The sequence below is a fragment of the Dendrobates tinctorius genome, unplaced genomic scaffold (genome assembly GCF_039654945.1).
Source record: "Dendrobates tinctorius isolate UK_male_01 unplaced genomic scaffold, ASM3965494v1 ptg000005l, whole genome shotgun sequence".
Taxonomy (NCBI): Eukaryota; Metazoa; Chordata; class Amphibia; order Anura; family Dendrobatidae; genus Dendrobates; species Dendrobates tinctorius.
Genome location: NW_027361673.1, coordinates 14066641 through 14094542, shown reverse-complemented (window position 1 = coordinate 14094542; position 27902 = coordinate 14066641). Strand labels below are relative to the sequence as shown.

Sequence of the window (27902 nt, the reverse complement as noted above, 5' to 3'; positions counted from 1 at the left end):
ATACGTTTCCTTAGCGGAAACGCACTGGATTTTCCGCATGTTATAAAAGTCTATGGGAAAATTTTTTACATAAACTCAGTGTATCGGCAAGAGAAATTGACATGTTGTGGATTTATTGTTCCGGTGTCCAAGATGTATCTCTAGCACAGAATCTCCAAATGTAATAGGGTTTTCACTACTCATTCTTCTGGTCTGGTGTCAGATTCTACATTGGAGGCCAGATTACAAGACTAGGTGTATGAGGCATAAACCGTAGCAGTATATTAATATTTTGCCCTTCCTCCATCAATATTCTAATGAGTTATTAATCTAGAAAACAATCAGAATTTGACTACCGATTTAAGGATTGGAATGTGATATTGTGGATCATCTGGACATAATGTTGTACCTTTTGCCAGTGTCACAATATTCTGCTAGGTTTTGAAAATGAATCTCTGTTGGATGTTCACACCCAGCTTTTTTGCCGCATCTTTGCCAAAAAGGGAAAAAGGCCGTTAAAAATATTTTAAAAAAAAACAAAAAAAACTGCGGCAATTCCGTATTTATGATACTGCAGCTCACAAAATGCAAAGTATGACATCGGAAAAATCTACTGTAAAATCCTGACGTTTTTCCCACTTAACAATAGATGGTAAAAAAAAAAATGCTAGGTGTGAACACTCTCTTATAGTTTCTTTATTTCTGTTTGTCCTCAGATTATGGAGAATGCGGAGATCAACAATATTATTAAAATTGTGGGCTTGCAATACAAGAAGAGCTACGACGATCAGGAGTCCCTCAAGTCTTTGCGTTATGGCAAGATCATGATTATGACTGATCAGGTAATTTCGGGGAAACCTTCACCAAGAAATGGATTAGTCTTAATGTGTGCTTTTTATTGTAGCTTACCCTCATTCACTATGTCATGGCATTATAGACGTCTACACTGTCTGTAAGGCTTTTCTGTGTGTACTAAAATAATACACATAGGAAACTAGAGCATCTATAGCAGGTGGTATATAACCACCCAACCAAGCATACATCAGCAATTTTTAGTCTGAAAAGTATGAAAACATTAACATAAAGTAATCTGAAGTATCTGTTTGTGTAATGTCTTATCGCTAAATGAATATATTAAACTAGATGGTGGCCCGATTCTAACGCATCGGGTATTGTAGAATATGTATGTAGTTTATGTATGAAGATTTAAAGGGAGTCTGTCACCCCATTTTTGCCCCATAAGCTGGGGCCACTGCCATCAGGGGCTTATCTACAGCATTCTGTAATGCTGTAGATAAGCCCCCCGATGAAACCTGAAAGATAAGAAAAAAGAGTGAGTATAATCTGTTTTTTTTTTAACTTTCAGTTTTCATCGGGAGCTTATCTACAGCATTACAGAATGCTGTAGATAAGCCCCTGATGGCGATGGCCGCAGCTTATATGGGGCATAAATGGGGTGACCGATTCCTTTTAAGACCCGCGGCAACCATCGGGAGATCAGCGGCTAGTGCCGCAAATCTCCCGACAGTAGCGGTGGCGTGCGTCGTTCGAATTCCGCGTTAATTTGCGGCTGGACTGTGCCTGTCGCTGATAGGTCACGCTCGGCCAGGCGCGACCAATCAGCGACGCAGGATTTCCGTTACAAACAGAGAGACAGACAGAATTAGACGATTATATAGTAGATTATTTTCCTACATAACTGGACTGTAGACAGTATACTTGCTTCGTATGGAAATTACACTGCCACTATGTTGGTGGCTTCATTATTTAGACTTTATTTTTTTACCTCTGATACAATGCCACCTGGTCAGTAATTGTTTTTGTCTTTGTACAGGATCAAGATGGTTCTCACATTAAAGGTTTATTAATTAACTTTTTCCATCACAACTGGCCGTCGCTGTTGAAACACAATTTTCTAGAAGAATTTATCACGCCAATTGTTAAGGTACGTAGTAACAGATTTTTTTTCTGCCTTAGTAGAGAGGTTTCTTGTTGGGACACGCGTAACTTGTGAGTGTCTTTTTGTTTTGGAAGGCAACGAAAAATAAGCAGGAGTTGTCGTTCTACAGTATTCCCGAGTTTGATGAATGGAAAAAGCAAATAGAAAACCAGAAACTTTGGAAGATAAAGTACTACAAAGGTGCAGACTTCATCTTTTTGAAAGTAGAGGATAAAAAAAATTTTGTTCAGGAAATGTGTACTGTTCTTTTATTCTTTAATTTGTCATTCTGGAATTTAGTGATGTCAGATTTACAAGGGAAATAATCACTGATTGATAATATAATGAGAAATCTTATGAAAGCAGTGGACAATATATTATTTGTACCCAAGTAAGAAATTATTGTATTTATGAAAAAATGCAAACAGATGTGATGAACTGTTCCTGTTAACTTGACACTTGCCCATTATCTGCTGGATGGTTGCCTTAGCATCCGCAACTTTCCTGATAGACTTGCAACACTGTCTCCAAATCCTCTGGTCAGATGAAGAGGAGGGGGCGCTATACATCCTCTTTTAAAGTCTTAGATGACTCTAGTGCAGACTTTTGAATCCTGCCATGTATGTATGCATGCTGTCAAAACCAGTATTGCCTGTGACAGCAAGGAGACCACATGAACTTAACTTTGTGATTTGTATATGTGCGATCACGTGCCAACTAGACGTGGACTGCGTTTCTCAATTCATGTATATTGCGAAAAGTCAGGCATGTCTATTTGGAATGTGGCTGGAAATATGCAAACCAAATACTTGTCATCAGCAATACCGGTGAATCCTGGCAGCATGCATGCCACACAATGTCAGGATTCAGAAGTCTGTAGTCACTCTTAAGTGACTTGTCAGCAGACTGGACAACCCCTTTAATCATTGAAATTCAGGGATAAGCAGATATACATTTTATATTGCTCAGGTTTGGGTACAAGTACTTCAAAGGAGGCCAAGGAATATTTTGCAGACATGGACCGGCATAGAATTATTTTTCGATATGCTGGACCAGAGGACGATGCTGCTATTACTCTGGTAAGAAACAAAGTCTTTCTGTTACCCTAGCATATTAGTTAGCGTGTATGTATGTAGTATATATTAATACTCAATAGTTGGCTTATTTTATTTGCTGTACAAACAGTCCTGATCTTTGTGCTGGTCTGTGATGTGTTGGTGGTTTTCGGTGCCTAATAGGACCATGTCTTCTTTCTGCCTTGCTTTATGACCAAGTGTACCAAGCACATAACTCTGAATACGCAGCAACACTGTGACCTCCCCCCATTTGCAGAGAGGCTTAATTTTGGTGTTGTGTTATTGCGGTGGCAATAGACTGCTTGCTTAAGTCACTATGTCCACTTACATAGGGTCAATAATGCAAGAGACAACAAAAAGTAGCCTCCAGCATCATCCACGACACATGGCGTGGTAAGTTTCTTACCATGCTCTTTATATTGACATGCCAAAAAGTGAGTTTCCTTATTTGAGTTTCTGTTACAGCTGTGTATAGACTATATTCCCTTGTTGCACTTTGTGTTTTTCACGCATTTCATAAGTTACTTATCCAGTTATTATCTGAACCCTGCAGGCTTTTAGCAAAAAGAAAATTGATGACCGAAAAGAATGGCTCACAAATTTCATGGAGGACAGACGGCAGCGACGAATGCATGGCCTGCCGGAGGTAATGTATACAAAAGAGAAAGATAAAATCGTGCTCTGTGAGAGCCCTTGCATTTTCTCATTGTGTATTTTCGCCTTTTGCAGCAATTTTTGTATGGTACAGCCACAAAGCACTTAAGTTTCAATGACTTCATTAATAAGGAGCTGATATTGTTCTCTAACTCTGACAACGAGCGCTCAATTCCTTCTTTGGTTGATGGTAAGTAAAGCACAGCAATATCTTAGAAATTACTAGTTTATTAGTGCCTTTCAGGTTTTACATATTTCTAAAGTGCTGAGCCCATATTGGTTCCATTTTTTTGATTCTTTTTGAAGACGAGTTTTATGCAAATTTTGTCAAGCGCACAGTGTGGTTAATAAAGAAAAAAATCCCCCACAGGTCTCTGCTTAGTTTTTGCTGCCATTATGTGCTGTACATAATTTAAGTGACCGCTGCAGTCAATTACTGGCCTCAGTTTAACCCCTTCATGATCTTGCGATTTTCCATTTTTGCGCTTTCGTTTTTTGTTCCTTTTCTTTCCAGAGACTCTATGGGTATCGGAAAATGGTTCCTTTTTTTTTTTTTTTTTTTTTACAAAGTTTGGATTTTTTTTTCACCACTTAAATAAAAAAGAACCTATATATGTTTGGTGTCTTTGAACTCGTAATAACCTGGAGAATCAAATTGGCAGCTCAGTTTTTAACATTTACTGAACATGGTAAATAACAAAACAAAGAACAATCGTGGAATTGCACTTTACTCTGTCGCCTCATTGGGGGACACAGAACCGTGGGTGTTATGCTGCTGTCCACTAGGAGGCGACACAATGCTTAATCTGAAAAAGATTAACTTTGGCTCCTCCTCTGCAGTATACACCCCTGGACGGCGTCAGCCTTCTCCAGTTTTTGCTTAGTGTCGCAAGGAGGCACACCTAAAAATTTTTACTCCGTCTTTTCTTACTTTTTTTTTTTCCAACGGACTACAGATGAAGAAAAGCGGGTCTCCATCGAGACTCCCGGCATGGCTCCCTCCTCGGTCCCCTATTAGGGGTACCCGGTTGAGGTCGAGGTGGCTATTCCCCATGTCGCTCCTTCCCCAGTCCCTCGGGTACTGGTTCGAAGTCGAGACCCCCCTCCTTCCCCAGTTTCTTTCGGCTCTGGGTTGAGGTCGAGGAAAGGGTGAAGCCCCCTGACGGTGACAGCAGCGCCCTCCCTAATCCCCCTCTGGGGGTATTAGGTTGAGACACCGCAAGTAGGGCCTGTATCAGGCACCATTGAACCGCTTAGGCCTCTTTCACACTTCAGTTTTTTACAATCAGTCACAATCCGCCAGGTTTTGAAAAAAAACGGATTCTCAATTTTTTTTGAGGATCCGTTTTTTTCCCCATTGACTTGCATTAATGGCGGATTGTGACGGATTGCTGTCCGTTGCATCCGTTTTTTTTGAGGATCCGCCAAAAGTTGCTGTCCGACACCATCCTCAAAGATTTCAAAACGGAGCTTGTAAGGTTTTTTTCTCTGGCGGATCCTCCAGACACTCATTTAACCCGAAATTCTTTCTGGGTGCCGGACAAAAATATCTCAATCTCTCTCTCTCTCTCTCTCTCTCTCTCACCGATTTCTTTACATTTCCTCATTTTCAGGATCCATCTAAAAACGGATCCTCTGCCATCCGTTCACATCAGTTCAGAACGGATCCGCTTGTCTGCCTTTTTGGCGGATTTGAACTGATGCAAAAAAAAATGAAGTGTGAAAGAGGCCTTACAGACCCAGAGACCCCAGCCCTGCTGCGGGCTCCTGTTGGGACCGGGGGAGGTGCAGGCAGGCATGGCACTTGTCAGAGACGGGGCTCCCTGCGCCCCTGTCGCTGCAGCAGCGCCAGCTGCATAGCGCTCCAAGGGACCCTCCACAGGGCCCCGTTCGCGCTCATGACCCCACCGCTAGCCTTCCTTTCATTCCAGGGGGGTCTGGGTTAAATCCGACCACCCCCCCGGACAACCGCGCCGTCCTGGAGCCCTTCTGGGCATGAGGTCTCAAATTTAGGCCGAGGCTTCGGCCCCCGGATGACGAAAATGACTCTCTGCAGTGTCATAGGAAGGGCGTGCTTTTACATAGCTCAGGCGCCCTTTTCAGCTCTCGGCCCCCTTCCTCCTCCACCTCAGAATCCCGGTGGCCATCTTGCGGCAGCAGAAAACATACCTGAAGCAACACAGCAGTCTCTGGGGGGCACAGGACCGTCAATTGTCGGCGCTGGATCTAAGGGCACACCGGTGGGGTAAGATCACAGCTGGGTTCCCTTACCCAGTTGTGAATTCATATTGCCTATAACATTCCCCTATACTTCCCTCTGCACAGCCACCCCTGTAGGGCCCCTGCTAGCCAGCCTCTAAGCACTATGTCGGGCTCAAGAAAGAGGACCAGGCAAGACTGTTTTTATGCATTCTGCACAGCCTGCAAGTCCACTGTCCCCAGTGGCAGCACGTTCCCGCACTGCCGGGACTGTACCCAAAACACTGGGTCCGAACCCCAAGACGTCCCTACCAACGCTTCTGCATCTGCGACCATGCCGGAATGGGCTACTCAGATGTCGCAGTCTATGACACAGTCTATGAATAACCTGACCTCCACACTACTGCAGGCTCTGCAGGGTCATGTCTCGGCTATGAACGTTACCCAGCAAAGGGACAGCCCGTCTCGGGGACATGCCGCTTCCGACAGTCTCAGACGAAAGCGGACCCACAGGTCACGTTCATCCGCGTCCTCACATAGTACTCGTTCGTCCCCCTCCAGGGAGAGACACAGTGGCTCTAGATCACCTTCACAGTCCCCTGACAGAGACAGACAACGCGGATCTCCACAACGATCCCCGACCACAGAAGACCTCCGCCCTAGTTCACCCGCTAGGCAGCTCCTTAGCGATTCGCAAGACTCAGAAGGCATATGTGACTCTAACTCAGACAACGAAACAGAGAATTCTCTGATACCTTGTCCCCCTAGTAATACAGCGCTAGTTGAGGATATAATCTCCTCCATCCTTCGTGTGCTGGACATTTCTGATCCAACCCCGGAAGCCCCAGAACACAAGATTTGCTTCGAGACTGTTCTGAAACCACCTAAGGTCTTCCCTAATCACCCAGAATTTCAAAAAATACTTTCTAAGCATTTTTCGCAGCCTGAGAAAAAATTTGCCAATCGCAAATACTTAGAAGCAAAGTACCCCTTCCCACAGAAGGACACTAAGGAATGGACAGATCCACCCGAAGTGGACCCCCCAGTCTCTAGGCTAGCAGCACAGACTCTTCTTTCACTGCCAGACAGCTCAACCCTCAAGGACGCAGCAGACAGGCAGGTAGAACGCATGGCTCGTTCAATCTTCGAAGCGGCAGGAGCTTCTTTGGCTCCCGCTTTTGCTTCAGTCTGGGCGGCCAAGGCCATTCTAGCCTGGGCTCAAAAATTGTAACAGGGCCTCCAAGCTTCAAATCCTCAGCTGTCGGACCGGGCGGTTCAAATAGCAGTAGTAGCAGATTACATGATCCATGCAGCTTTGGATTCTGCAAGAGGTGTAGCGGGAATAGCATCAAACGCCATCACGATCCGGCGTATCCTCTGGCTGAGGCTGAGGGAATGGAAAGCGGACACGGCCTCAAAAAAGTCCCTCACAAATCTCCCGTACTTCAGTGGGCGTCTTTTCTGTGAAAAACTGGATACAATGATATCCAACACCACCAGGGGTAAGAGTACCTCTCTCCCTCAATTAAAACCAAAACTCACGTTTAAAAGACGTAACCAATCTCGTTTCCGATCCTTTCGGAATTCTTCAGGCTGGTCCGTCTCGCGCCCAGCACAAAATCGTAACCGCTCCCCCTGCAGAGACAACACAAGGGCGGCACAGAGGCCAGACAGGACCTGGCAGTCAAAAGCAGGCCAGGCAAAGTCCAAAGGAGGAAAATCTCAGACTTTCTCCTCATCATGACTCACAGCTTCCGGAAGACACCCCACTCGTAGGCGGACGACTGCTACTCTTTCAGCAGGTCTGGCTGCCTATTACAGAAGACAGGTGGGTCAAGGAAATAGTGTCTTCCGGATATAAGATCGAGTTTTCTACCAGCCCACCGAACCGGTTCTTCCTCTCCGTTCCCCCAAAACCACCACTCAAGGCTCGAGCCTTCCATCAAGAGGTTTCCTTCCTCCTTCAAACAGGAGTCATAGTACTGGTTCCTGCAGACTAGCGCTTCCGAGGGTTCTACTCCAATCTGTTCGTAGTTCCCAAGAAGGGAGGCAGTGTCCGACCCATACTAGACCTAAAACAACTCAACAAGTATGTTCGGGTTTGTCATTTTCGCATGGAGTCCCTCCGGTCAATCATTGCGTCCATGGAGAAAGGAGAATATCTCGCCTCCATAGACATACAAGATGCATACCTGCATATACCAATTGCTCCCGCCCATCAGAGATTTCTCAGGTTCGCAATCGACCAGGACCACTACCAGTTCGTTGCCCTCCCGTTCGGACTCGCCACGGCTCCCAGAACGTTTACCAAGATCATGGCAGCCACCATGGACGTTCTACACTCCAGAGGCATAGTAGTCGTTCCATACCTGGACGACCTTCTCATCAAAGCCCCCACCGTCAAGGACTGCGAGGTCAACGTCTCAATCACAATCGACACTCTGAGTCGCCTGGGATGGTTAGTCAGTTTACAAAAGTCATCGACTACCCCGAGTTAGTCTCTGACCTTCCTGGGGATGCTATTCGACACCTCCAGGGGTCTGGTGCTCCTCCCCAGGGACAAGACACTGGCTCTCCGTCTAGGAGTTCGCATACTCCTCTGCAATCCCCCCCGATCTCTCCAGTTTGCCATGAGAGTCCTCGGCAGGATGGCAGCAGCAATGGAGGCGGTACCATTTGCCCAGTTTCACCTCAGACCTCTTCAACTGGCGATCCTCACGTCCTGGGACAGGAATCCATTCTCCCTCGACAGGGAGTTCCGGTTGACATCAAAAGCCAGGACGTCCCTACACTGGTGGCTCAAGCCAACCTCACTTGCAAGGGGAAAATCCTTTCTCCCAGGCCAATGGAAGGTTTTGACCACGGACGCAAGCCTGACGGGTTGGGGCGCGGTGCATCTACATCACAGGGCGCCAGACAAGTGGTCACCAATGGAAGCGACCATGCCCATCAACATCCTGGAGATTCGGGTCATCTTCCTAGCATTGAGAGCCTTTCATCACTTGCTGGCAGCCTCTCATGTCAGAATACAGTCGGACAATGCCACGGCGGTGGCATATGTGAACCATCAAGGCGGGACCCGCAGCATCCAGGCGATGAAAGAAGTGACACATATCCTCCACTGGGCGGAGGACGCGAGGTCAGTACTCTCAGCGGTCCACATTCCGGGTGTGGACAACTGTGAAGCCGACTACCTCAGCAGACAAGGAATGGACTCGGGGGAGTGGTCTCTCCATCCCGAAATTTTTTGTCAGTTCTGCCATCGCTGGGGGACCCCGGACGTGGACCTGATGGCATCCCATCTCAATGCCAAGGTCCCCAATTTCATGGCCAGAACGCGCGATCCAAGATCGTTCGGTGCAGATGCCCTGGTTCAAGACTGGACCCAGTTCCAGCTTCTGTACGTTTTCCCACCCCTCCCCCTGATCTCCAGAGTCCTGAAGAAGATCAAACAAGAGGGAGTTCCAACCATCCTAATCGCACCAGACTGGCCCAGGCGTACATGGTACGCCAACGTCGTACAACTCACAGCAGACGCCCCCTGGCTTCTCCCCATCCGTCCCGACCTTCTGTCACAAGGCCCATTCTTCCATCAGAACTCAGGGGCTCTCAATTTGACGGCATGGCCATTGCGACCTGGGTTCTGACCCAAGCAGGTTTTTTACCGGATGTCATTACAACCATAGTCGGGGCACGGAAGCCAGCTTCCACCAGGATTTACTACCGTACATGGAAAATTTTCTTTACTTGGTGCGAATCTCATGGACAGACTCCACTCCCCTACTCTCTCCAAAAAGTTCTTGGCTTCCTTCAATCCGGCCTGGACGCCAGGCTATCCCTGGGCTCGCTTAAGAGCCAGGTGTCAGCGCTCTCAGTGCTCTTTCAGAGGCGCATTGCTAACAAGTCACAAGTGAGGACTTTTCTCCAAGGGGTTTCCCGGTTGGCTCCCTCCTACAAACGTCCATTGGACACGTGGGACCTCAACTTGGTGCTGACAGCTTAGCAGGCACCTCCTTTTGAACCCCTTAAGGAGGTCCCTCTCCGCCTTCTATCACAGAAGGTGGTCTTTCTAGTGGCAATCACTTCACTACGCAGAGTGTCTGAACTTTCGGCACTTTCCTGCAGACGACCCTTCCTGATTTTCCACCAGGACAAGGTGGTTCTCCGTACAGTCCCATCTTTCCTACCGAAGGTTGTGTCCAGCTTCCATCTCAATGAGGAAATCTCACTGCCTTCTCTTTGCCCGGTTCCGGTTCATAGAGTGGAAAAGGCTCTGCATACGCTTGACCTTGTCAGAGCATTGCCTATATACGTGTCTAGGACTGCTCCCTTCCGGAAGTCTGATTCACTTTTCCTCCTTCCGGAAGGCGTTCGCAAGGGCCTACCGGCTTCCAAAGCCACCCTTGCCAGGTGGATCAGGTCCCCCATTCAACAGACTTACCGCCTTCACAATTCTCCTCTTCCGGCTGGTATCACGGCACACTCTACGCGTGCGGTAGGGGCCTCCTGGGCCATTCGGCACCAAGCCTCAGCTCAGCAAGTGTGTAAGGCGGCCACTTGGACTAGCCTCCACACGTTTACAAAACACTACAGTGTTCATACCCAGTCCTCAGCGGATGCGAGCCTGGGTAGACGGGTCCTGCAGGCGGCAGTACCCCAAGTCTAGGGAACTGTCAACACAATATTCGTCCACTGCTTCCCACCCAGGGACTGCTTTGGGACATCCCACGGTTCTGAGTTCCCCAATGAGGAGACAGAGTAAAGGAGATTTTTGTGTTCTCACCGTAAAATCTCTTTCTCTTAGCCTCTAATTGGGGGACACAGCTCCCACCCTGTTGCCCTTACGGGCCGTTGTTTTGGTTGAGTTCTCATATTGTTCTTTGAGTTCGTACATAGTGGCCTTATTACAGGCATGGTTATGTTATTCCTGCTATGTTCCTCCTAATGCTTTTGCACGAAACTGGAGAAGGCTGACGCCGTCCTGGGGTGTATACTGCAGAGGAGGAGCCAAAGTTAATCTTTTTCAGATTAAACATAGTGTCGCCTCCTAGTGGACAGCAGCATAACACCCACGGTTCTGTGTCCCCCAATTAGAGGCTAAGAGAAAGAGATTTTACGGTGAGTACACAAAAATCTCCTTATTTCCAATTTTACCACACTTGGATTTTTTTTTTTTTTTTTTTTACCAGTTTCCAATACACTATATGGTAAAACCAATGGTGTCGTTCAAAAGTACAACTCGTCCTGCAGAAAGCAAGCGCTCACGTGGCCATATTGACATAAAAATAAAAAAGTTATGGCTCTTGGAAGAAGGGGAGCAAAAAATGAAAACACAAAAGAAGGAAAATGCCGAGGTGGTAAAGGGGATAAGTGGTGAAAAAAAATCTCGAAATTTGTAACAAAGAGAAAGTCACTTATGTCTCCATTTTTTGTGATCTGAAGCTGTGTGAGGGCTTATTTTTTGCACCATGAGCTGACGTTTTTATTGATACCATTTTGGGATTGATACAATGTTGTTGTTTTTTTCATAATTTAATTTTTATAACATTTTTCAAAATAATATTACAGAAAAGAAAAAGTCAGAATCCTTCAATACAAGAACATATTTCGTAAGATCGCAAAACTGGATGCAATTTCTATCAATAAACAAATTATCATCAATATTATTGAGGCACAATGTAATAAGTTTACATCTCAATATATAGCTTTAAACAAAACAACACTGACCCTACAAGAAACACACAGAAAGGGGAGAGGAAGGAAGTAAAATCTATATTTATTATATGCAACTAATTATCGCTGCCTTTAGTAGTAGTCTCTCTGAACCCAATACTTGTCCCAAAGAGTTCAAACTGCATTGAAACGAACAATAGTATTCATTATTCAACGTAGCAGTGAGATATTCCACACCTCAAATATCTTGTGTTTGCGACTGCAGTTCAGTGTTCAATGGGGGATGAATCTTCTTCCACTGCAGGCTATAAAATATCCGGCAGCCGTTGTTATATGTAATTACATACAATGTTTGATCGTCTGTTATGGCAATGTTGCGGCCACCAAAACAAATAATTTTGCCTTTTCGATTTATTTATCGTTACGCCGTTTATTGTTTAGATTGCACATTACTGAACGCAGCGATACCAAATATGTGTTTGGTTTTTTTTCACTGGGGGTGATTTGAGCTTTTGTGGTGTTGTTATTTTTAATATTTTTTTTAAACTTTTTTTTGTTTACTGGCTTCAATAGTCTCCTTAGGAGACTTGAAGCTGCAATCATCCAATCGCCTGTTCTATACATAGCAGTGCATCAGTGCTTCTATGTGTAGCAGAAATCACTATCTCCTATGAACGCCAGCCATCGGCCACCTGCGATCACGTGAGGGGCGCCAATGGGTGAGACTTGTGACGCACTTCCAGCCGGCACGTGTTTAAATGCTGTGGTCAGTTGATGACAGCGGCATTTAACATGTTAACAGCCGCAGGTGGATCTCTGATTCACCCACGTCTGTTGGAGCCACATGACAGCTGATCAGATTAGCTATCATGTGCATGAAAAGATTGCAGGCTCAGCGTTGGAGCCCGCATGAAAGGCGAAGACATGACCTTTGACCTATATGTCAAAGATTGTGGAGGGGTTAAGCCAGCATGGTCCCTAAGTTTGAAATGTCCATTTATGTTAGTAATAAAGGAGCGGACAATGCGACTGATCAATATAACAAATAAATGCCCCTATAGTGCAATAAGGCTATGTGCACCTGTCCATTCCAAGCGGATCCTAACCGGAATATGCCTGATAAAGCACCCCATAAATCGTTCATATTGCACGGCAATGTAAAAGCGACATTAATGAGCACATGTTGAGTCTTATGTCACTCACTTCATCTGACATGCTCATTCTCACCGGAAATCGCCCGCTCTCTATACTTCACAGCATAGAGTAACATACTGTACACCAGCAGCAGAATCACAGGAAGAATGAAGACACGACTGCCAGTGTTCTCCTGAAGCAGCTTCACCTGAGAACTCAAAGGCTGCGTCGCCATCTAAGGCCTCTTTCACACATCAGTTTTTTGCAATCAGTCACAATCCGTCGTTTTGTGAAAAAAACGGATCCATCAACTGATGCTGCTGGATCCGTTTTTTTCTCATAGACTTGTATTAGCGATGGATTGCGACGGATGGCCACATGTTTCATCTGTCGTTCGACGGATACGTCGGAAATTCTGTGCCCGTCGGCTGGACACAACGCACATAGGAAGGTTTTTTTTTGTCTACGTCGAAAAGTTGGACAGCGACGGATCCAGCGCCATCCATCGTTGGCTATAATGGAAGCCTATAGGCGCAGGATCTGTCGCCGTATTCCGTTTTTTAAAACTGAGCATGCCCGGAATAATTTCTATTCCATTAATTTATTCTCTCTCAGCACAAGGGACAAAGTTGACCTCAAGCTACAGCTACTTCAACGGATCCGTAAAAACAAAACTTATCCGTCGCATCAGTTTTTCACAATCTGCGCAGGATCCGTTTTTTTCACACTTTGAAGGATTGCGACTAATAGGAAAAAAATCGAAGTGTGAAAGAGGCCGTGTGCTCATAGCCTAGAGGCTACGATTTACTCTATTCGTTGTACAGACCCTCAAGAAAACCCATTGGGCGCAAGTAGTTTCTGTATAAAAAAAACAAAACTAAAATGCCACGTGTAAGCTGAGCGTAATTGAGTGAAAATGATTAGTTTCCTCTGAGATGTTATGCGATCTACCTAGGATGTCACATTTACTGAATAAAGTTTTGCATTTAATTGACTAGGCTTAAAGCCAGGACAAAGAAAAGTGGTGTTCACATGTTTTAAAAGAAATGATAAACGTGAAGTCAAGGTAGCCCAGCTAGCCGGTTCTGTTGCTGAAATGTCCGCTTATCATCATGGGGAGGTAAGGGCCATGTATAATTTTGACATACCATGCTGACTAATGTTAATTATCAAATATCCCTTTAGTTATCATAAATCCTCCTTTTTCACAGCAAGCCCTGATGATGACCATTGTGAATTTGGCACAGAACTTTGTGGGAAGTAACAATGTGAATGTACTGCAGCCCATCGGTCAGTTTGGCACCAGGTTGCATGGTGGCAAAGATGCTGCCAGCCCTCGTTACATTTTCACTATGTTAAGGTGAGTTGTCATTGATTGATTGAAACTTGTGTGCTTGATGACTTTAAAGCGTAGCCATAGTTTTCATTTTTATTTCATAAATCTATAGTGCACATCAAAATAAGAAATTTTGTATATTATCTTGTCAGAGAAATCCACTTCTTTCTCCACCAGCACTGATCTTTCCTTCTCAGAATTCTGTATTCACAGGTAAAATTTGACATCCGACATTCCCATTAGGTAAAGTTACCACAATGAGTTTTTGACACTGCATATTTTTTCAAAAAATGCAAGTAACCTATCTTAATGGGTGCAGAAAATCTGCAATGCCAAAAAGCTCATGGTGGGAACATAGCCTGAGAGAGGATGTGGCAATTGCTGCTGCTAAGTTTCCATGTAGACAGAAGAGAGAGGAGCATTGCCTTCATCTCCGCTCTCTTCCTCCCCACTTCCCTCTACATAGGAATCTTTTCAGTAGCACCTCTCATCTCCTCTCTCCATAATGTAATAATCTGTTTTCACTAAATACAGATTTTATTTGTGAATTTAACATTTTAAGAAAGAATTATCCGTCCTGCCGTAGAAAGCAGCTGATTTCTCTAATAAGATATATTACAAGTTTCGTATTTTCACATGTGTTATCAATTTATAAAGCTATCTTTGCCCATGCAAAATTTTCGCACATTGGTCATCGGGGGTGCAGGCAATTTCATTAAAAGCAAGCTGGTCAAATGTAAATGTATTTCATGAGCTGATGAACACAGACAGGTATTTATAGATTGGTAATACAATAAACTGTTTTTATAAGTAGAGGCCAAAAAATGTTTTCCGGTTGAGGTGCCACCTGCAGGTCATTGTGTCTTTTTGCTGGGTTATGAAAATGAATGTTTAAACTGTATTTAGTGCTAAAATCATGAATGTGTGGTTTGTTTGGCTGTTTTCTCACTGAAGGGAGCAAGTTTACCTTTCAAATGGTGTATCGTGTGTGTGTGGGGTGAAGTACCGTATTTTTCGGACTATAAGACGCACCGGACCATAAGACGCACCCCAATTTTCAGAAGGAAAATAGGGAAAAAAATAATGTGTCAAATGGGGGTCCGTCTTACAGTCCGAATTCAGCTTACCTGGGAAGGGATCCAGCACAGGCAGTGGTCACAGGGGTCATTCAGTGGTCCAGGCTCGTGCGGTGGCGGCAGGTTGGTTGTGCTGGAGCAGCTGGGCTGGACTGTGCTGTGGCAGCTGGGCTGGGGCTGGGGCAGCTGGGCTGGGGCCGAGATTTGAATCTCGTCCCCCGAGATCTCTGGACGAGATCTGAACCTGCGCATGCGCCGTCCCCGGACCGGCGGCCATCTTCCCGCGTCCATGTTACCGGAGGCCACCGCAACATGGCGGCGGCCAGCAAGGGAAGTGCGGGGGCCTCCAGGCTTGGAGGAAATGCCGGCGGAGCCGCCGCCCCTGCACCGGAGCACACACAGCCGCTACCCCTGCACCAGAGCACAGCCCGCTGCCACCACCGCACTACAGAGCCCCCGCGGCACTCGCACCAGCCTCACAGGTTAGTACATTGCGACCATAAGACGCACCCCCCACTTTCCCCCAAAATTTTGGGGGGAAAAAGTGCGTCTTATGGTCCGAAAAATATGGTAATCAGCGAAAAAGCAGTGCATGTTTACAAATGTGTTGGTAGTGTGCTTTGGGGTACTGTGGTGCCACCTGCAGGTCATTTTTCCTTACTGCAGGTTTATGAAAACTAATGTTTAAACTGTATTTTTTGATCAAATTGTGGATGTGTGGTTTGTTTGGCTATTTTCTAGCTGAAGGGGGAAAGTTTACCTTTCAAATGGTGTATCATTTGTGTGTGTGGGTGCAGTATGAACAGAGATACAAAGGAAACACCGAAAAACAGTGTTTAGAAATAATAGAATAGATAAAAATTAAAACTGTGGTTACTAGTGATGAGCAATGAGTGATGATTACAGTTTGTTAGGCAATCCCCGCATGTGTTGTGGCCGCGAGACATGCTGCACGCCGAAGGCACTGGGTTAGCACCTAAGCATGCTCAGATAACATCTTATCAGAGAATGTCCGCTCATCACTAGTGGTTACTTTTCAAGGTTAATTGAAACATATACAACTTACTAAGTATGGTTTAAATAAATAAATAATAAAAAAAATATATATATAGCCAAAATACACGGACACAAAAAAGATGGTGGGTGAGACAAAAAAATATTTCTCGGTCGCCTTATTGGGGGACACAGAGACCATGGGTGTATGCTGCTGCCACTAGGAGGCTGACACTATGCACAAAAAAAGTTAGCTCCTCCTCCGCAGTGTACACCCCACCGACCGGCAGGGAATTCCTCAGTTTAGCTTAGTGTCAGTAGGAGGTGGACACGGGTCTTTCATTAGACCCATATCTACCTCAGTGTGCGTCGTTCCTTTTCAGGTTTCCGGAGGGATACAGTGTGAAGAGTCACAACTGTACTCCCACAAAGAGACTATGAGTACGGCGTGTACTGCCACCCCGTATCCTCATAGCTCTCCGTGCGGACCAGAAGCTCGGCGCAGATGCGGGCCAGCGACGGATGGTCCTTGCCAAACGCCTCCCACCCACTTGCCCACCAGAGCCTGTCGGTCGGAAGAGGCGCAGACACGGGAAAGATTAACAGACAGCGTTGGATAAAGAAGGTACCTTTATTGGAGCAGAGGCGTGGCGCACGGAGCAAACCACCGCAAGGATACATTGGAGCGGCACCAAGGCAGCGCTGCAGGATGCGGCCCGCGCCTTCGACGGTCGCCGCATTTCACCTAGGCCCCGACTGCGGTGCGGGCCTTGTCTCCCCCCCGCCTGTATTCATCGGGGGATTCATCTTCCGGCGCGGTTCTGGTGGCATCTTCGTTGTGTGTGGCCGCTGCAGCGTTGCGGCACTTCCGCGCCGCCCATTGCTTACAGGCGGCCACCGTCTCTAATTTAGTCCCCGGCTTCATTTTAGGCCTTCGCGGCCACGCCCCCCGCCCACTCATAGGCCGGCTGCGCTCCCGCCCATTCCTAGGCCCTCCCACCGCCTCTCTTGGCCTGTGGCTGGGTAAGGGGGGCTGTTTCCTTTAGTTCAGTTGGCTAACTCCGCCCTTCTTCTTGGCCCTCCTGAACCGCGTTTTTTTTCATCCACCTCAGGCTGCCGCCATCTTTGCAGCCTGTCAGCCGGAGACGATAGACGGATGTCAGCTATCCCCTGCTGGGGTCCTGCGATTCTCACAAGACTGGTACAGCGCTTTGGGGGACACCGGACCGTGAGTAGTTCTGCAACTGCAGATTGACACCCTCCTCTGCCTTTCTGTTCCCCAACCTTCCGGCTTTTCTTCAGGGTCCTTCTGTTCCATCTTTATGTCTAACTAAGTCTGAGCGTAGCCGGCCGCCGGCCCCCACGGGCACTCTAGTCCAGTTCGTCGCATGCCCCTCTTGCAATCGCAGACTTCCCTGACCCCGTTCAGGAGCCATCTATTGTGCCACGTGAAAGCGAATTCCCCATCCCTGGCTGGGCCTCGTCTTTCACAATCTGTGGCAGACCTCCCCAGAGTGTCTCAGTCCCTAGTGGCCGTTCTTGATAGGTTGCCCCTGGACACTTCTGCAGGGTCCAGCAGGTCGCAAGACATTCCATCTGAGCCAGCCAGCAGAAGCCGCAAAAGACCCAGGCAGGATCTCCGGCCGGAATCCTCTCCTGGCCTCACATCCCCACATAGTCCTTCCCAGCAGTCGCCCTCCCGTGCCTCCTCACCCGAGTCAGGTGAAGCGTTTTTAGAGCTGGATTCGGACCAGGACGCGGACATGAAGGTTACAGTACAGAACCTCATTGCTGCGATTCACCACACCTTCGAAATCTCAGACTCCCCTGCGAAATCCTCAGATCAGGAGGTTTCGTTCAGACGGGCAGAAACACCTTCCAGGGTCTTCGCCTCCCACTCTTGAGTTTGGCAAGACTCTTAGCAGGGAAAGAGAAAATCCGACCAGGCGCTTTCAAAGAGGGAAGCGCCTCGGCGTGCTGTATCCGTTTGCCAAAGAGCTCACCGATAACTGGTCTGCTTCCCCCTCGGTAGACGCACCCGTGTCCAGACTTTCTAACAACACGGTCCTCCCGATTTCAGGTGTGACGTCGTTACAAGATTCTAATGATAGAATTATAGAATCTTTAGCAAAGTCAGCATTTGAAGTGGCTGCAGCGGTGCTAAGCCCAGCCTTCACTTCACTTGGGTAGCGAAGGCCATAGCCACTTGGGCAGAGGATCTCCGCAAGGGCATCCTAGATAAGGCCCAACCAGGGCATTTGGCTGATCAGGCCAACCAGATCTCCCATGCAGGGGATTATCTACTCTCTGCCTCCTTGGATGCCGCGTCCTGCGCAGTTCAGGCGTCAAGCAACATGGTGGCAGTCCGACGTACAATTTGGCTCAAAGCTTGGCAGGCGGATTTCTCTTCAAGAAAGTCCCTTTCCAATCTGCCTTTTCAGGGAGCGCGGCTCTTCGGATCCCAGCTGGACCAGATTATTAAGGACGCCACTGGGGGCACGAGTTCCCTCCTCCCTCAGTCCAAGCCTCGCAGACCTCCGCTAAGACGTCAGTCTCGGCCCTTTCGGTCTTTCCGCCGCTTCAATACGGCAGAGAACTTCTCTAACCAACAGAGACCGCATGCATGCCAGGATAGGAAGAAGGTGCCTTTCAGACCCACTCCTTCCTGTCGATCTCACTCCTCCCAGGTCAGATCCTCCAGGTCCAGATCTGGTCGGTCCACATCAGCATGTCTATCAACGGACCCCCGGGGGTCCTTCCCAATTAGGAGGTCGACTCCTTTTCTTCAGAGACGTCTGGCTTGCCTCAGTAGAGGACACTTGGGTCAGGGAAGTTGTATCATCAGGATACAAGATAAACTTAGTTTCTTGTCCCCGGGATTGTTTTTTTGAGTCCCGACCTCCAAAGGATCCTGCCTTAGTTCTGGGGTTCTTTGCGTCCATCGCTTTTCTCCTCAATTCCGGAGTGATTGTGCCCGTTCCCGAATCAGAACGTTTCACAGGATTTTATTCAAACCTGTTTGTGGTACCGAAAGAAGGCGGGACAGTTCGCCCATCTTGGGCCTCAAGTTACTCAACTAGAGAGTCCGACTGCGTCACTTCCGAATGGAGTCTCTTCGGTCGGTAATCGCTTCCATGGAGATGCAGGAGTTCATGTGTTCAATAGACATTCAAGATGCCTATCTACATCTTCCCATATTCTCCGGGCATCAGAAGTTCCTGCGTTGTGCGATTCGCCAGGAACATTACCAGTTCGTTGCACTGCCGTTCGGTCTCGCCACCGCACCCAGAGTATTTACAAAGATCATGGCGGCGTTGATGGCCTTGTTGAGAATCAGAGGCCTTCTTCTCTTTCCGTACCTCGACGACATTCTGATCAAAGCTCCATCCTTTCATCAAGCTCGCCAAAGTCTTACCATCGTCCTCGACACCCTGTCCAATTTCGGGTGGCTCGTCTACAGGAAGAAGCCCTGTCTTGTCCCGACACAACGTCTTGTGTTTCTGGGTCTATTGTTCGACACTCGGCGATCGAGGGTTTTTCTCCCACAAGAAAAAATTGTCTCTCTGCAGTGGGATGTACGATTGTTGCAGATCATACGACTTCCATCTCTCCGAACAACCATGAAAGTCCTGGGAAAGATGGTGGCGGCAATAAAGGCGGTTCCCTTTGCCCAATTTCACTCCAGACCTCTCCAACACGCCATCCTGTCTCGGGGGAACAGGTCTGTCCTTTCCCTGGATCACCCATTTCGACTTTCATACCGGGTCAAGCGGTCACTCAACTGGTGGTTGACGTCACCTCTCATCCTCTTGGGTCGGTCTTTTCTTCCCATTCACTGGCAGATTGTAACAACGGATGCCAGCCTCCTCGGCTGGGGTGCAGTGTTCCGCAATCACACTGTTCAGGGTCGATGGTCGACTCAGGAATCAGCTCTGTCGATCAACGTCCTAGAGATACGAGCGATCCATCTGGCTCCCGTCCACTGGGAGAGGCTCCTCAGGGGCCTGCCTGTCCGGATTCAGACAGACAATGCCACAGCGGTGGCATATGTCAACCGCCAAGGAGGGACACGAAGTGTCTCAGCCCTGGCAAAAGTGTCCAAGATTATTCATTGGGCAGAGATTTCCGTTCCGACAATTTCCGCGGTACACATTCCCAGTGTAGACAACTGGGCCGCCGATTTTCTCAGCCGCGAGGGTCTCACGGCGGGAGATTGGTCCCTACATCCGGAGGTGTTTCATCTGCTTTGCCGTCGATGGGGAACCCCGGATGTAGACCTGCTGGCGTCTCGCCTCAACAGGAAAGTCCCACAGTTTGGTTCCAGGTCTCGAGACCCTCTGGCAGTGGGCGCCGACGCTCTGGCCGTTCCTTGGTCACAGTTTGAACTCCCTATCTGTTCCCTCCCCTGCCTCTTCTTCCCAAGCTGTTGAAGATCAAAGCAGAAGGAATTCCAGTCATTTTCATCGCAGAATTGGCCCAGAAGGTCTTGGTTCGCGGACATTGTCAACCTTCTCGCGGATGCCCCCTGGAAGCTTCCAGACAGGGCAGATCTGCTGTCTCAAGGCACGATTTGCCACCCCAATCCTCGGCCGCTCACTTTAATTTGCGTGGCTGTTGAGACCAAGGTTTTGAAACGGGCAGGATTCTCCGATCAAGTAATTCATACCATGCTCCGAGCCAGAAAGCCATCATCTTCCAAATTTTATTACTATACTTGGAAGACCTATTTCACTTGGTGTAAGGCCAATGTCATCGCGCCCATGTGTTTTTCGCTCCCTTCTGTTCTGGCGTTTCTTCAGGCAGGGCTGGATGCTGGGCTTGCCCTCAGTTCTTTGAAGGGTCAAGTTTCGGCGCTGTTCATTTTATTTCAGAAGACGGCCTCCCGCCCTCAGGTCAAAATCTTTCTTCAGGGCATGGCTCACACGGCTCCTCCGTACCGAGCGCCCGTGGATCCATGGGATCTTAATCTGGTTCTTGAGGTTCTGCAAGGTCCTCCTTTTGAACCTCTCAGGGATGTTTCCCTTTCTCTCCTTTCTTGGAAGGTAGCTTTTCTGGTGGCCATCACTTCCATCCGGCGCCTGTCGGAATTGGCGGCTTTCTTGCCGCTCTCCTTATTTGGCACTTCACCAGGATGAGGTACTTCTGCGGCTTCCGCCCTCTTTCCTTCCGAAGGTGGTGTCCTCTTTTCACCTCAATGAGGATATTGTTCTGCCGTCCTTCTGTCCGAGTCCAACTCATCCTCGGGAGCGGTCCTTGAACAAGCTGGATCTGGTCAGGGCGATGAGAGTCTATCTGGCTAGGATGACTTCCTTGCGAAAGACAGTCTTTTCATCATTCCAGATGGGTCGCGGAAAGGTCACCCAGCTTCAAAGGCCACTATTGCTTGCTGGATCAGATCGGCAATTTTGGAGGCCTACCGGATTAAGCATTGAGTGGCTCCTCCAGGTATCACAGCGCACTCTACCCAGGCAGTGGGTGCCTCCTAGGCGGTACGCCACAGAGCTTCCGCGCTGCAGCTTTGCAAAGCTGCATCCTTGTCTTCGGTTCACATGTTTGTGAAATTCTACTAAGTCCACACCTACGCTTCGGCGGATGCCAGCCTAGGTAGAAGGATTCTGCAGGCTGCGGTGGTGAGTCCGCTGGCCTGATGGAAGTTTGTTTTCCCACCCCAGGGACTGCTTTGGGACGTCCCATGGTCTCTGTGTCCCCCAATAAGGCGATCGAGAAAACAGGATTTTTGGGTTGCTTACCGTAAAATCTGTTTCTCGTAGCCTTCATTGGGGGACACAGCACCCTCCCATGTTCTACAACTCCTGTTCTTGCTTTGGTTGATTGGTTACAGTTGAGTTTTGTTCTGTTTTCAATCTATTCTGTTACTTCTCCTACTGCTTTCTCACTAACTGAGAAATTCCCTGCCGGTCGGTGGGGTGTACACTGCGGAGGAGGAGCTAACTTTTTTTGTGCATAGTGTCAGCCTCCTAGTGGCAGCAGCATACACTCATGGTCTCTGTGTCCCCCAATGAAGGCTACGAGAAACAGATTTTACGGTAAGCAACCCAAAAATCCTGTTTTACATACATATATCTCTCATGTATACCTTAATAACATAATATGAGGCAAAGGGATCGCAGAGAGAGAACGTATGTAGTAGGACAAGAAAGGTAAAATTTAATCATAGGGTGAGAGATTAAATAGGAGAAGTCACTGTGGACAAGGCATAGTCACTCTGCTTTGTTATTCTGCAGCCCACTGGCACGACTTCTTTTTCCAACTGTGGATGATAACTTGCTGAAGTTCCTGTATGATGATAATCAGAGAGTGGAGCCAGAGTGGTACATGCCCATTATTCCTATGGTTTTGGTGAATGGTGCTGAAGGGATTGGCACTGGATGGGCTTGTAAACTACCCAATTATGATGTAAGGGAGATTGTCAACAATGTCAAAAGAATGCTGGAAGGCTTGGATCCATACCCACTGGTAAGTACGTGTACAAGACACTTTATATCAAATTTAAGCCACTACTAAGTAAGTTCTAGTGCCAGAGATATCTTTGTAATGGTATTTATGATAGCCATTGTCTTTCGAGTGTCCTTTTATTCCTCTGTATTGCTAATTCACCCGTTACTGTTTTGCATTCTAAGATTGTGAAATATGTGAAGAAAAAGAACACTTAGGTTGTCTATCAGATTGGTTTCTAGTGTTATGTTAGAGCAGAAGAGGACTACAACTCTAGTGCCACCTATAGGAAGTAGCAATTCTAAAAGTCAATATCAACTCTCCAACAAGCCTTGTCCTATGACTTAGGACAAAAGCCAAAGCCAAAATCTCAATTTGCAGACAGTGTGTTGCTACTTCCTATAGGTGGCACTAGAGTTCTATTCCTCGTCCTCTCTGAAGAGACAATTTGCATATTTCCCAGAGGAGCATTGCGGCTTTATTTCTCCTCACCCTTGGCATGTCAGGCTTGACATGTCACTTTCTGCATGGAGAAACATTACCCCTTGGATCCGAGTGTTATATTAGCAATTCGCATTACATAATGTTATGACCTAACACTAGGGCGTGTAGGAGTATTACAGAAGCCCTGTGGCTATTCCCATGCACACTTGGCCATCTGCAGTGCAAGGAGATCAAGCACCCTTCCATACAAGTGAAAGGCGATGATCAGAATTTAAAAAAAAAACATGGCTGCTTTCTTTCAGAAACTGTGCCATACATATTAAAGGGTTGTACCTGTTTTTGCAGCTCAGCTTTATTGAAATGAACAGGGATGGGCTTCAATGCTCTATAAAGCCTGTGGACAGGTGTGAAAAAAGCCATTTATTAAATGTAGTGAATGTATGTGGTCAACTCATTTGTTGCTGAAAAATTCTGCAACTATAAATCAATTCCATACAGCTAAATGGGGTTGATTCGACAAAAAATCTGCCAAGTCCGAATAAGGGTATGTTTCCGCGTAGCGTATGTTTTCAGGATTTGCTGCGGATTGAACGCTGCGTACAGCCACAGCGTTCAATCCGCAGCGTCCAGATGTTACAGCATAATGGAGGGGATTTTATGAAATCCCATCTCCGCTATGCGTGCAGAAATTACGCACATGCGGCGCATCTTTATAGACTGCAGCATGTCTATTTATCTTGTGGAGACACTCAGTCTCCGCAAGATAAATAACCCAGTCTATGGATAGGATACGGTATCACCTCTCGTACAACAGGAGGCAGCGCTTTGGGCAGAACTGGGTTTCCGCTGCGTGGAAACATACCCTTAAGGTGCCCCTATACCTTCAGTGGAAAAATAAGTAGCTGCCAGGCATTCATGATAGCAACATACCTTCTATGAAAACAAAGGATCAGGCATGTCTGGTCAACATGTCTGATCTACCCTGACATCATCTCCATGGATTAATGTGTGTCATTGTATGTTTTAGTTCTTATTTTTGTGCCCTTACAGCTTCCCAACTACAAGAACTTCAAAGGTGCGATTCAGGAACTGGGCCAGAACCAGTACGCAGTGAGCGGGGAGATCTTTGTTCTTGACCGGAATACAGTTGAAATTACAGAGCTCCCAGTCAGAACTTGGACACAGGTTAGTGGACATACATTTGTAATAGTTTTATTTGGATACCTGATGAATGTCTTTTCGCCTTTTAAATTGGCTACATCCGCAGCTGGGAACTGAAGAGCGGAATAACACGTGTGTTTTTTTTCCACTTTGCAATGGAAGTTGGTGTTCCTGAGTTAAGGAGTCATAAAGTTTTTATCTAAGTTTTCCCTTCAGCCACATGGGTCTTCTCTGGGGGATGTACTTCTTCCACCTATCTGACTCTGTCCAAACATAATCAGGCGGTGTCACAGAAGTGGAACATGTAGAACACACCCCCAGTGGAGGTCAGACCAGGGATTCTCAGCGCGAGTAATCCTCACTGCCGATACCTCCTGGTTCACACAGTGCAGAGACGAGAGGAACAGCAGATCGTTGTGGGAGCTAGTTATGGGTAGTCTGGCTCTTTCTGATGAGAAAGATCATTTTGGCTCTGTACACGAAAAAGGGCAAGCTCCTTTGGATCTGTATTAGAAATGTCTTTACCCCATTGGAGCACATATTCAGAGGGGTTATCTGGAACTTATTTATATTTTTTCTCCTTCGCCTCATTGCTGGACACAGGACTATGGGTGTTATGCTGCTGCCACTAGGAGGCTGACACTAAGAAAATACAAAAAAATTAGCTCCTCCTCTGCAGTATACACCCGTATACTGGCTCTAGCTGAACCAGTTTACACTTAGTATCTGTAGGAGATACACAGGTCTGATATTCAGACCAAATTTTTCATTTTTTACTTTTTTATTCTCAACTTTTAATTCTGAATTTTCTTCAAACGATCTCCCCAAACCATCAACAGGCGGGAACGTGGCGTGTCTCCTCCACATATCCCCTCCTGTACCATTGCAAGGTATGCCTGAGCTCTTTTTTTTAGGGGTGACGGGTCCCTTCAGGGCACCGCTCTCCTCGCAACAACAGACGGGAACATGGTGTCTGGCTCTCCTTCGTTCATGACGATTGGGTCAAGGACCTGGTGTCCTCCAGATACAAAATAGAACTTTCCTCCTGTCCACCGCCACGGTTCTTCCCCTCCCGCTCCCCCAAAACAGAAGCGCAGGGATGGCCCTTTTACCGAGCCATCCATTCGCTACTCCAAGACGGGGTCATTATTTCTGTTCCACAAAACTAAAGGTTCAAAGGGTTCTACTCGAACCTATTCCTTGTGCCAAAAAAGGACGGAACGGTGTGTCCCATCCTAGACCTGAAACTGCTAAACAAGTTTGTCAAGGTCCGGCACTTCAGAATGGAGTCCCTCTGTTCGGTCATAAACTCGATGTAAAAGGGGGAGTTCCTAGCATCCATTTTTCATCCGGGATGCCTACCTTCATATCCCAATCTTTCCCCCTCACTAGAAGTTCCAGCGCTTTGCTGTCCGTGAAGAACCTTCCAGTTCACAGCCTTGCCCTTTGGACTCGCCACCGCTCCCAGAGTATTCACAAAGATCATGGTGGCCGTCATGGTCATTCTGCACTCTCGGGCATGGTCGTTTTGCCATACTTAGGCAACCTTCTAATCAAAGGCCCGTCCTTCCAAGCCTGCGCGGAGTGCGTCCATATTACTGTGGATACACTTTCTCAAGTCTTCCCCTGTTCCAGCTCAGCAAATATCCTTTTTAGGAATGACCCTGGACACTTCCTGATGGTTGGTAACCCTTCCTCGGGTCAATGCCTTAGCCACAGGTAGCCCGGACACTCTGTCGCCCATATCCTCAATCCCTCCGATTCGGCATGGCGGTCCTGGGCAAGATGGTAGTAGCAGTGATGGACGCTGTTCCATTCGCCCGGCTTCACATCCATCCTCTACAGCATGCGCTTCTGTCAGCCTGGGACAGGAACCCACTATCCCTCGACCAACTATGCCGCCTGTCTCTGCGGGTCAAGCAAGCACTCGGGGTGGACGCTATGGTCTTCTCTCACGAAGGCAAAATCCTTTCTTCCAGTACACTGGCTGGTGGTCACCACCTACGCCAGTCTTCTGAGCTGGGGAGCCGTATTTCGTCATCACACTGCCCAGGGGCGCTGGTCACCACGAGAGTCACGCCTTCCCGATCAATGTCCTGGAAATACGGGCGATTCGGTTGTCCTTGCGTCGGTTCCATCACCTCCTAGCGGGGAGTCCCATCCGCATACAATCTGACAACGCCACAGCTGTGGCATATATCAATCATCAAGGGGGCACCCGCAGCATGGCGGCAATGCACGAGATAGGACACATCCTCCACTGGGCCATAAAAAACCACTCAGTCATATTAGCAGTTCACATCCCGGGCATGGAAAACAGGGCGGCAGACTTTCTCAGCCGTCAGGGCCTCGACTCGGGAGAGTGGGCACTTCATCCGGAGGTCTTCCAACAGATCTGCCATCGCTGGGGGACTCCAGACTTGGATCTGATGGCTTTAAGATTAAACGCCAAGGTTCCTCGAGTTCATGGCTCGGTCTCAGGAGCCAGAAGCCATCGGAGCAGATGCACTGGTCCTTCTGTGGCGTCAATTCCGCCTTCCGTACCTGTTCCCACTACTTCCGAGGGTCATCATGAAGATCAAAGCGGAAGGGATTCCAGTGATCCTAATCGCTCCGGACTGGCCGAGCATGGTACGCGGAGTTGGTGCAGCTCGTCGCCGACATTCCCTGGCGGATACCGAATCAACCAGATTTACTCTCCCTGGGACTGAGTTACCACCAGAACTCGGGGGCCCTGTGTTTTTAGCGGCTTGGCTGTTGAACCCTGGGTCCTAACCCAAGCTGGGTTCTCACAACAGGTAGCTACCACTATAATTAGCGCTCAAAAGCCTACATCAGTACGCATCTACCAACGCACCTGAAAAGCCTTTTTCGCTTGGTGCAGAGACCGCGGACGTCCTCCTCTCGTCTTCCCCATCCCCACCATTTTGGAATTCCTTCACACCGGCCTGGAGTCAGGCCTAGCACTTAGCTCTTTTAAAGGTCAGATCTCGGCCTTATCTGTTTTGTCCCAGCTCAGGATTGCTTCCAAGCTGCAAGTCAGGACTTTCATTCAGGGAGTCTCCCATGAGAATGCCGTTGGAGGCCTGGGACTTTAACCTAGTCCTGGGTGTTCTACAAAAGACTCTTTTTGAACCGTTGCAGGTCGTCCCGCTAACCATTCTCTCATGGAAAGTCGCCTTCCTTGTCGTGGTGACGTGAATCAGGCGAGTTTCGGAGCTAGCCGCCCTGTCCTGTCGAGCTCCTTTCCTCATTTTCCACCAAGACAAGGTTGTTCTCAGGTCGTCCCCGTCCTTCCTGCCTAAGGTAGTCTCCTCTTTTCACCTCAATGAGGACATTGTCCTGCCATCGTTTTTCCCAGCACTGGTACACCGTGTTAAGAGGGCTCTTCACACCCTGGATCTGGTGATGGCCCTTCCGCAAACGGACACCTTATTCATTCACCTTGCAGGTCACAAGAAGGGACTAACCATCTCAAATTCCACAATAGCCAGGTGGATTTGCTCGGAGGCCTACCGCGTCAGGGACAGGCCTATCCCAGCAGGGATTAAAGCACACTCCACTCGGTCAGTGGGTGCTTCTTGGTCCATTTGACATCAGGCATCGGCAGAACAAGTCTGCAAGGCTGTGACTTGGTCCAGTCTACATACATTCTCTAAACACTACAACATTCACACCCATCCTTCCGCAGATGAATCTTACAGGCGGCAGTTGCGCATCTCTAGACAGTTGGTACGTGGGGTTTGATCTACTATAATAGTTGCCCACCCAGGGAATGCTTT

General features: G+C 47.7%; 1 protein-coding gene across 3 annotated transcripts in view; it reads left to right on the top strand.

Annotated features, from left to right (window-relative positions):
* The window catches only part of TOP2B (DNA topoisomerase II beta), a 164473-nt gene that overhangs the window by 66343 nt on the left and 70228 nt on the right, over positions 1–27902 (top strand). For all 3 annotated transcript variants that reach the window (XM_073568361.1, XM_073568360.1, XM_073568362.1), the window contains exons 13-22: positions 696–821; positions 1814–1924; positions 2014–2119; positions 2888–2997; positions 3548–3640; positions 3724–3838; positions 13653–13774; positions 13866–14014; positions 22305–22536; positions 24010–24144. In XM_073568361.1, the coding sequence (XP_073424462.1) occupies positions 696–821; positions 1814–1924; positions 2014–2119; positions 2888–2997; positions 3548–3640; positions 3724–3838; positions 13653–13774; positions 13866–14014; positions 22305–22536; positions 24010–24144 (1299 nt within the window). The remainder of the gene's footprint in view (positions 1–695; positions 822–1813; positions 1925–2013; positions 2120–2887; positions 2998–3547; positions 3641–3723; positions 3839–13652; positions 13775–13865; positions 14015–22304; positions 22537–24009; positions 24145–27902) is intronic.